This window comes from Cryptotermes secundus, unplaced genomic scaffold (assembly GCF_002891405.2).
Source record: "Cryptotermes secundus unplaced genomic scaffold, Csec_1.0 scaffold14, whole genome shotgun sequence".
NCBI classification, from domain to species: domain Eukaryota; kingdom Metazoa; phylum Arthropoda; class Insecta; order Blattodea; family Kalotermitidae; genus Cryptotermes; species Cryptotermes secundus.
The window spans coordinates 488,422-498,668 of record NW_019718022.1 but is presented as its reverse complement, the minus strand read 5'-3'; the positions used below and the strand labels follow the sequence as shown (position 1 = coordinate 498,668).

The 10,247-nt window shown below is 38.9% G+C and overlaps 1 protein-coding gene across 2 annotated transcripts; it reads left to right on the top strand.

Moving 5' to 3' along the window:
• The first annotated feature begins 117 nt into the window (after nt 1-117).
• On the top strand, nt 118-8,093 carry LOC111863798 (intraflagellar transport protein 46 homolog). Of its 2 annotated transcripts, XM_023850911.2 has the most exons (8): nt 118-577; nt 1,973-2,104; nt 2,905-3,086; nt 3,782-3,856; nt 3,929-4,157; nt 5,847-5,959; nt 6,887-7,014; nt 7,842-8,093. In XM_023850911.2, exons 1-8 carry the CDS (start codon nt 530-532, stop codon nt 7,970-7,972), a joined length of 1,038 nt encoding a protein of 345 aa, XP_023706679.1. In that variant the 5' UTR covers nt 118-529; the 3' UTR covers nt 7,973-8,093. The 2 variants fall into 2 exon arrangements, with proteins under 2 accessions (XP_023706679.1, XP_023707469.1); XM_023851701.2 differs by lacking the exon at nt 1,973-2,104 and having other exon boundaries at nt 121-577.
• The last annotated feature ends 2,154 nt before the right edge of the window (nt 8,094-10,247 follow it).

The window sequence follows — 10,247 nt, the reverse complement described above, 5'->3', positions numbered from 1 at the left end:
GCTTCAACATTTCTCCGCAAGTGGCGCCGTTTCCAACCTCCATACCCCCACTCCACACTGCACAGAGAACCGTCATAGCCTCTAGGGCCTCAAGACCGTCAAGAGCATTAAGATCATCAAGATGAACAAGACGATCAAGACCGCCGTTTAGTTAGACCTTTGGCGCCTTCAGAAATTATCTACAGACACTGGAACGGCTGTTTTCCACATCAAAGTTTATAATAATAGGGAACGCGCAAAATTTGTTTACTACATTGTTACAAATCTAGACCACGTGTTGCAAATTGTTAACATTTTATCTTTCACATTCTTAACCTAGCTGAACACAGATACAGTTTTCTTCTGAATGGAGAAATTTTTTGCAGACATGTTCTGGTGAAAACCATGCACCGCTACAATATTTGGTGAATTGGCAACAATGGATCGTATATCAAAATTCCTATGTCAATTCTTTTGAGCATGTGAGTGTGTGAAAGAAAGGGGTATGTATCATTGTTGTCAGAAAAATTAGTACTGCTGAGAAATAAGGATGTCTGGACACGAAGTTAGTGATGACGATCAATCACAACACTTGCAGGTATTGAGAATTACAGTTTTAGTAAATATAACATAATTTCCCACAAGCGGGTATAGCGTAGGCGGCATAGCGACTGGCTACGGCCTGGACGACTGAGGGGTTGGAATTCGGGTCCCGGTAGGGGGCAAGAATATTCTCCAAGTCGTCCAGCCCGGCCCACCCAGCCTCCTATCCAATGGGTACCGGGGTTAAAGCGGAAAGGGCGTGAAGCTGACCACTTACCTCGCAACTAGTGCCGAGGTCAAGAAACTGTATGTGTACGTCCACTGTCCCATTCGCCTTAATGGCATAGTGCGTAATTATTTGAGCACAGTGACACAGTGACCTTTTAACATCGATATTTTAATTATAGTCAATATTAGAGTCAATTTTACCGACCACACAACATGTTTGTATTATTATTACACTACATGTTTCGACCTCAAGAGGTCATCCTCAGGTGAACACAGCTGTATAATTACACGCAATCACATTCATCTTCTCACTTATTCGATCCTGTATATTATTTAGGCTCACGCTCAATAAATCAAGCTCTCATAAAACACAAGTTAAAATTGTTCTAAAAGTCAAAAGTTAAAATTTAAATTTAAAATTGTTTAAAATATTTAAAGTTTGTGAATCGAATTTCAATTCAGGTCACTTGTTATGCTTTTCACTTTCACTTGTATTCAGTCACTTCCTACTTAACGTTCATGAATTAAAGTTCAATTTTATTATAGATTGCACTTTTTCACCTTTTGAGGTCTTGCTGTTCTGCTGCGTCTTCTGAAGTTGTGGATCTGTTACGGTCCATGTCATGATGGCTACTGATTTCATTATTGTACCCAAAGTTCAGACAGGGCGCTAAGGGGAGGGGGCGAGGAGAAGAAGCGGCATGTTTGGTCGACGTAAATGTGTACATTCGTGTACATCCTTCCAAATTCGGAATTCGGTAATCTGGCGGTTCTTCTGTAGGTGCTGTATATAACCTTTCTTGACAGCATCAGTTAAGAGTTGATTTTATCAGAATTCTCAGTCAAGAAATATATTGGTTGTAGAATACAGTAGGCGACCTTCATCCCTAACCACACTCCTCAGGGTGGCTATTGGTGCTAGGATTTGTGATGTTACTTTAGGTTAGTAGAATGTAAGGCCCACATGCAATTTGGATTTTCACGAAACACATACAGCATTGATATCTGTTGGTTGCTGGGATCACCATGAGATAGTAAAAGCAAAGTTTGTGAAATCTTGATATTAGAATAAAAAGCTATAAATTTAATTATATAGTCATGTCTCAGTGTTGTGAGAAATTTTTAATTTTATGTAATCATTTATAAAAGAAAAGAACTTATAAGTTGCAGCTCTGATGTTTAAGTGTGAGTGCATCACTGATCTGGAACTATATTGCTGCAGTTCTCATCTGCCACGCTGTACGACGAAAGCATAGATGTGGTGGATGCAGAAGAGGTGGAGAGCCCAACATCCAATAGTATCAAAGATAGAGATATAGACAGTTTCCAGGATAAACAAACAGATTATGACAAGGTATGCAGACTGACTGCATGACAGATTGCTGCATGGTGTACATTTGCTGATATTTTTTTATCTATCTGGTACAAAGTATCTCTTTCTAGCACTGTTGATGTAGTTGTAGGTTGTGGGAAGTTTAAACAATAGCCACCCGTGCTTTATACTTTATAATGTGAGTGCTTATAAAACTTGAAAACTTGTTTCCAGCCATTTAGTCCTTACCCATCTGCATAGTTTCCAATTTTTAGAATAGTGTAATGTGTTATATGTCCCCCATCACTGAGCAACAAAAAGAATGGAAATTGCCATTGCAACGAATTATCGAAACAGTGGAAACAATGCGTTTCTGTGGCAACGAGCATACAGCACGTGAAATTGAACCCTGGGCAATGGTGCGTTCTACCCCATCCAAAACCAGGCTATAACAGTCCAGCTCCAAAGAGTCAATTAGCTAGTTGACGATTGACACTGGCTGAATATACCAGATGGCAGTCCAGTTGAAGTCTAGCAGCTGTCAAAAACAGCTGGGAGGTGAATGTGATGATTGTACTTGAGAGTGTAAAAGCATGTGTTCAATAAATATTCGCTGAATCTGAGACCTATGTAGAGTTATTCATCACGTTACCTATGAAACACGCAAAAACATGTTTATTAATTAAGTATTGGTGAATTAGTCTTGTCATTGACCTATGCATATGCCAGAACTGTTTCATTTTTAACAGTGAAAGGGTTAAATTCATATAGAATATAATTTTGCTTCATGACCTGAAAGTGGTACATTATCAGCTGATGAATGTGTATATCTTGAATTTTAGGCCATGGCAGGGCCTTCCAATGATGTGGCAATAATGGGAATCCAACATCCAGGATCATCACATATTTCAGCACGCCATCGCATCACGCACCAATCCCCAGTGTTCAGGTATAACAGTGATGATGACGATGATAATGACGATGATGACGATGATGTTGATGTACAAGCTGCAATACTGGAGGGGTGTGTGTAATTTCTCATTTACTATCACAATGAGAATCCACTGACATTTCCTCTCCATTGTTTTAACATTTTGAAATCTTATAAGAAAACATGGAATAAAATTATACATGTCCACTTCAGACCCTATTAATTCACGTGTCAATTCAGATGAAGTCAGTATTGTGTTCAGTGTGGCTACAAGAATGCTTTTCCTTGGAAGGTGACAAATTAATATTCTGTTGCTGAGTAGAAAGTTCTATTATGAAGGATTTTAGGTTGTCGCAGAGGTGGTTACGATAAGTTCCATCTTTTGGGATATAACACCTTGTAGTCCAATGAAAGTTAATCAGAGTTTCTGCTTGCCACCTGCTTTCACCCTGGTTTCTTGCTTATCTTATTCTTCAACCCTGAAGATGGAGGCAGCATGTTCCTCTGAAACATCGGTTGACTTCCACTCAACCACACAGTATTACATCCGAGGAGACAATGCTTCAGAATGTTCCATTGTTTATTGTGACTTTTCCTTTTGCTCTCATTTGTTCTCATATCTTGAAAGATGGTTTATGTGTTTGTCTGTATTTGTCTTTGCAAATTTGTCATAATCATTTTTTGTTGCAGATGGTTTGCAATAACTAATTCCAGCTTGACTCCAGTTGTGGATTAAATTCTGAAAATATTCCCGTGTCACAATTCTGATCATTGTCTTCACATTACAGGACGTATGATCCAAATGAATTCAGCCACCTGCCAGTATCAGCAGAGGTGAAGGACATGTTCCAGAATATCACACGGTAAGTGTACAATTCATGTTTAGTGTTAATTATTCAACCAACATCAGTTGCTGTAGCTATTATCTTCTTCAGCTACACACCACAGAACATGGAACTGGACTACAAGCTGCGACCATTTATTCCTGACTTTATACCAGCCGTTGGGGACATTGATGCATTCCTCAAGATTCCTCGCCCAGATGGGAAAAGTGACAGCATTGGACTCACAGTACTGGATGAACCATGTGCGAAGCAGAGTGAGCCAGCAGTGCTTCATCTTCAGTTGCGAGCTGTTGCCAAACAGAGTTCTGCAAAGGCTGTGGTAAGAACACTAAATATCATGATATCCATTTTAATATGGATTAATATTTCAATTACACAAATATAAATCAGTGAACTACACCTGCATGCTGTATGGAGGTGGGTTAGAATACCTCCACCATAGCCCTGCAAGTCGTAGAAGGCAACATAAATGGAACCTGGTGCCTGGGGATATAACTGGGCCACCCTATCACTCAAATACATAAATACAGAGACCTGGTCCTCCAAGTTGGGAGTTGGATGGAAGGCTGACATCCTTGCTCTGTAATAAAGTTACTGTTGCAAGATCCAAAAAAGTGAAAACCAGATGGTCTAATCCACACTGGAATAGACAGATCTGGCAGTCTTCTAAGGAAGGCTACGGCTCAAAGAGGACTATTTTGCCAATGATGGTCATGATGATGAACTACACCTGCTCTGTCATCCTGGTCTGAAGGTGTGTCCAGGCACTTCAGACTGGATAATGGAGGAAGATGCAGGTACTTAAAAATGTATCAGATTTTTCCAGCAACATCAGAAATCTGTACTGCATCAATAGTATCTCTGCAGATGTTGAAAGATAATATCACAAAAATAAATTGCATACGATAATAGATATGGATTTAATATGTGAGAATGACACACAGTTTATTTAAATAATTCACTATGATCATTGTGTTATGGCTGAATGTGACAACATATTTTGTATTGAGAACTTCAATAAATGAATTAAAAGAAATTGTGTTGATGTGACTGGGGATGTAGTGATTGAATGACTGTAGAAGAAATAACAGTATGCAGAAGAGACATTGATTCTGTTATGCCATTCCCCAGCCCACCGTTCTCCATGAACTCCTTGTCAGTTTTATTTGTTATATGTATAATTAATACTAGTATAGGTTTCCACTGCCAGCAAATCCCCCATCATTATTTTACAGATGTAATTGTGCAAACTTACATATGCCTCATTGATCTACTGACATTCCAATCAATGAGAAGGGTTAATTTCACATTTTGCATTGATACATATTGGTATTTTAAATTTTACAAAAATAAATTCAACAGAACTTTCAAAGATGTCACCACTCAAAATTCCAGAGTCCCTTGTGAAATGATATTTGTGTTCTTCCCACCTCAGAAATTTACCCAGCTGCCATGTTGGCATTACTGATGTTAGGGAATGAAAAAGTAATTATGTGGAGTGTCCTCCAATTGCATATGAAGTCTCACAGAAACTGGTCCACTTGGTACAAAACATATTACAAGACATGCATTAGTTCTCTTACACGTGCGTTTCCACAAATTGACTTCAATGCAGAATCTGCATGCAGCCCTCAGGATCTCTTTCATTTAAGAAGCTAATACTTTTAATTTTAATCTTCCAGTGTGGAAGAAAAAGATATATCTTCCCCCGCTCATCACTGGTTGTCAGTCCATCAGCAGTCTTTGGCCATTTGTTTTTATTCTTAGTATTACTAATTTTAATGTTCGTATATTTATAAAAGAAGTTCTTCTAATTAAGACAGAACAGTGCCCAATGCAGGCATTGATGTGTGTTTTACACAATGAAAATGTTATCAGAGTGTTGCAAAGCCCATCATCCGAAACTTATTACAAGGACAATTTATAAGAACCTTATTAAATACATTGTGTCTGGTCTAGACTAGCTCCGTAGGAGAGCAGCTATACAGTATCTGCTTCTGTTCCATAGGTTGTGAAGAAAGTGGATTGCGCAGAGAAGAATACAAAAGCTATTGACCGATGGATCAAGGACATCAGTGATCTACATCGCAGCAAACCCCCACCCACAGTCCACTATTCAAAGTATGTTTCCTGTGTCTTGCAGCATTTGAAAGCATTCATTTACTTGCATGAATTGTGTGAAATAAACAAAGTACTGATAGGTTTATGTTTGTGTTTGTGTTTCTTCAAAACAATAAACCTGTCCCTTCACTTAAGCACCATGCAGCAATGTGTGTAGCCTGTATGTTTGTGATCTCAGCACTACATGGAGGTGAGTGGTGAGTTTCATGCATAGGGAAGAGTCCCAGTATTCTAGCAGAGAGACCAGGCAAGTCTCAGAGCTGTTATGAATGTGGTCACAAAGAGGAAAATCCAAATCATGCCCTAGCCTTCTAATTAACATTTGCCATGTTACTGATGAAGCTGCTATAAATAAGAAATAGTTTAAGAGCATAATAGTCGTTGCAGTTACTAAGTGCAGTATAGAAAAAGGTGAAGGTATCCCTGTTCTTAACTAAGCACCATGTCATGAAGATTTATGAGGGAGTGGAGGTATACCTTGGCACTAGGTGGAGGTGAGTGGTCAGCTTCATGCCCCAGCCACTTTTACACCCGAGGAAGGAGCCTGCAATACTCATTAGGTAGGAGGCTGGGTGACCCCAGATCTGGGCACTGTGGAGTAGGGAAAAATCTCTTGCCCCTGCTGGGAATCAAACCCTGACCATCTACCCTATAGCCCATCACTATACAGTGTGGGCAATACTCATTAGGTAGGAGGCTGGGTGACCCCAGATCTGGGCACTGTGGAGTAGGGAAAAATCTCTTGCCCCTGCTGGGAATCAAACCCTGACCATCTACCCTATAGCCCATCACTATACAGTGTGGGCTATCCCAGTACAGTGTGTTGCCACTTCTTATGTATAATATTTTATGTCTGTAACATCCCCTTGTTTTCATTCTTGTCATTGTGATCATGGCAGTGGACTGATGCCTGCTTATTGTCTGCAGACCAATGCCAGACATAGACAGCTTGATGCAAGAGTGGCCTGCTGATGTGGAACAACAGCTGCAGGAAACTGGTTTGCCTGTTGCTGACCTTGACTGTGCTCTTCCCCGTTATGTGGACATTGTGTGTAGTAAGTACAGAGTAGCTTTGTCTACATTACTATAGTAAACTCTCGATTATCCGGGATAATGGGTGGTCATGGAAATCACAATTAATCGAAAACCCGGTTAAGACAAATGTTATTAAAAGTAGTACTGTAATACTGTACCTTCATAATACTATAGGCATACCTGTATTTAAATTTACTCAGTCTCATTTTTATGTCATCTCATGGCCTATTTAATACTTTTTTTTACATTATACTGAAGTGTGAATTTGTTATTTCAATCACAGTGTTCAACAACATCCAACACTTTTTATGAATATTCACACTTAACACTTTAAAAAAATTAATATTGTCGTTTGCGTTTTCGCGGCATTTTCCTTTTTACGGATATCCGTATGAAGCCTGCGTAATTATAGCTTGTCACTTAATAAACTGTTCTCTTCACTCTCAAGATAGTCTAGTAAGGATTCCAAATGATTAAGAGCAGCACCATGTGATATTTTCTTACTAGCAGCACTGTCCACCTCTTCCTCATTCTCACTTTCTTCCCGCTCTTCTGGCTGCACCCCAACTGAANTGTTAGCATAACGGGACCAAAGAATGCAGAGCTCGGTTCACACTAGTGCGAAAATAGTGTTACAACTCATCATGTGAAACAAAAGTGAATGAATATTAAACAACATATAAGCCTCAAAAAAGCCTCAGTAGCACCGGATAATCGAGAGTTGACTGTATTTTGATTCTGTGCAATGTAGTAGTTGTACTGTTAATCAGTAATTGATTTGTATTTGCAACAAATGAACATTTGGTCAGTGACGGATGCAGAATCACATTTTGAAACTGTTGTGCAGGTCTGTTTGACATCCCAGTGTATGAATCGAGGATTCAGTCTCTCCATGTTCTTTTCATGCTCTACTCAGCTGTCAAGAGCTCTCAGTACATCAGTTCCAGACCAGAAGGGAATGCTGATACAGAAGAATAATGATCTAGTCACAAGTCTCAACCATATCTTAAGTCACACAGTTCACACAGTTTGACATGACACTGTCATGTGATGTATATGTAAATATGATTGTAATAAAGGCACTCTGTACATATTGATACATATTTAGTGATGATGTATGGGTCGAAGTACAAATATTGAGCAATGCTGAGGAGAATTGACCAAAGAAAGAGCATAGGACTCTGACAGAAGAAAGGTCTTCAACTGTGTGTGTATGTATGGATGGATGTGTCTCGTTAATGCCTGAATGGTTGGACAAATTTTATTCATATTCAGTATTCAAGAATTTATCCATTCTAGATCAGTGCCAAGCGTAAATCTGAACATTCCAACTTCAAAAACAGGGGCCCTTCAGACAGGCTCCAGAACACAAAATGATTTTCTAATAATAATTTTGATTAAATTTGATTTATGGAGACCATAACCCTAAATAGAAAAGCTTACATGGTATCTTCAGAAAAAAATAATGGTACATATACTACAGGCCCAAACATGAAATGTAACTATTCTCAAACCCAGCTTTACCAGTTAAGACAGATTTCATCACTGTTCTGAATTCAGCAACTAGTAGGGGTCTACTGAGCAATGCTCAGTTTTGTTTCCAAGGTAATGTAGTCACATTCAATCATATGAGAAAATATGTGCGTGTCTTTGCATTTGGAACTTCCAACTTTCCAGTAAGAAGTGCAACATTTAGAAACACTGAAAATATTTTGGTTTTAAGTCTGGAAAAATCATAATGATGTAAAATGTGAAGCCTGTAACTAATACTGCTTAATACATTTAAATCATTCCTGGCCAATTTCACTTCTGTCCTCCAGTGGGAAAATATGAACACCTAACAAAAATCAGTTGTGCTAAAAAAAAAAGGCACGGAGACAATGCACATACTTCCTCAATTAAACTCGACAGATCACAGCCTTATTATTTGGGTCCACTGCTTCTACAGATGATTAAAATTTAATCAAAATTAGTAATTTTTTTAGAAAATGAACATTTCAGGTTTAGGCTGCTAGAGGGCATACTGTTATCTTCCTTAAGATACCACCTATGGAGTTTTATTTGGGGAGAACATCTCCTTAAAGTACTGAAATAAAATCACTGTAGCTGTTTTTGAGAAAGCCTGTGGAGCTAGAATGTACATATTCACTCCATTGACCTATGAAAGATAAACAAAATACCAAATATGAATACAATCTTGCCCACTTTAGGCACACATAAACAGATGGCATTCCAAAATCTCCTAGTTTGTGGATGGTTGAAATGTGTAAATCCATCAAAATCGCAAGATACATTTTGTTTCTTGCTCACAGTACTTTCTCATACTATGTACATGAGAAAGTAAAAATACCAGTCACAGATTATGATTTTTAGAACTAACCAGATATATAACAGATACTCAGATAGCTTTGTCATGAGAAGAAAACTTAATTGCCCATTTCATTATCATAAGAGGTAAAAGGTAAAGTTGTTCCTGTGCTTAACTAATTAAGTACTACACCATGAAGGCATATGGGGGAGTGGAGATATAGATCCACATACTCTGACCTTGGCACTAGTTGGAGGTGAGTAGTCAGCTTTACCCCCAGTACACGAAGGATAAGAGGCTGGTTGGGCCCCAGAACCAGTCTGGATGAGATGAAGAAGAGAAAAATCTTGCCCCTAACAGGACTCAAACTTGGACCCCTTGGCTGTCCAGCCCATAGCCAGTTGCTATACCAACCATGCTAGCCGTCTCCTTTAACATAACACGAGCTCATGATAATGGAATGACATGCATATGAATGCAATGGTTAAATTAATTATGATTTTCTTCAATATTTTCATAAATGAAAAGGCTATTCCCAACCATAAATATGGCCATTTGCATCAAATGTAACAGAGTTCAAATTTAAATGGGAAATACATGATTAGAAGAAATCCCTCCCACACACAAAATTTTTGTTCTTAGTCCAGTATATGTATTACACATATTACATATTCTAAATAATATATATTGTGACATGTTGCGCAATGGAGGACAACCCCTCCCTACCCAGCAGTGACGTGGCAGATGAATCAGTGCTCTGTCCCTCCCCCCTCCACAGTGACGTAACAGGCAAACACTGCGACTATACAGAGTGTCCCAGGAGGAATGGACCAAATTTCGGGAGGGTGTTCCTTATGTTAAAGTATGCCGATATAACCCAAAACACCGATGTCCAAAGTTGAACGGTTATGGAGATAATGGCCAGAGAAGTGTCAAACTTTGACT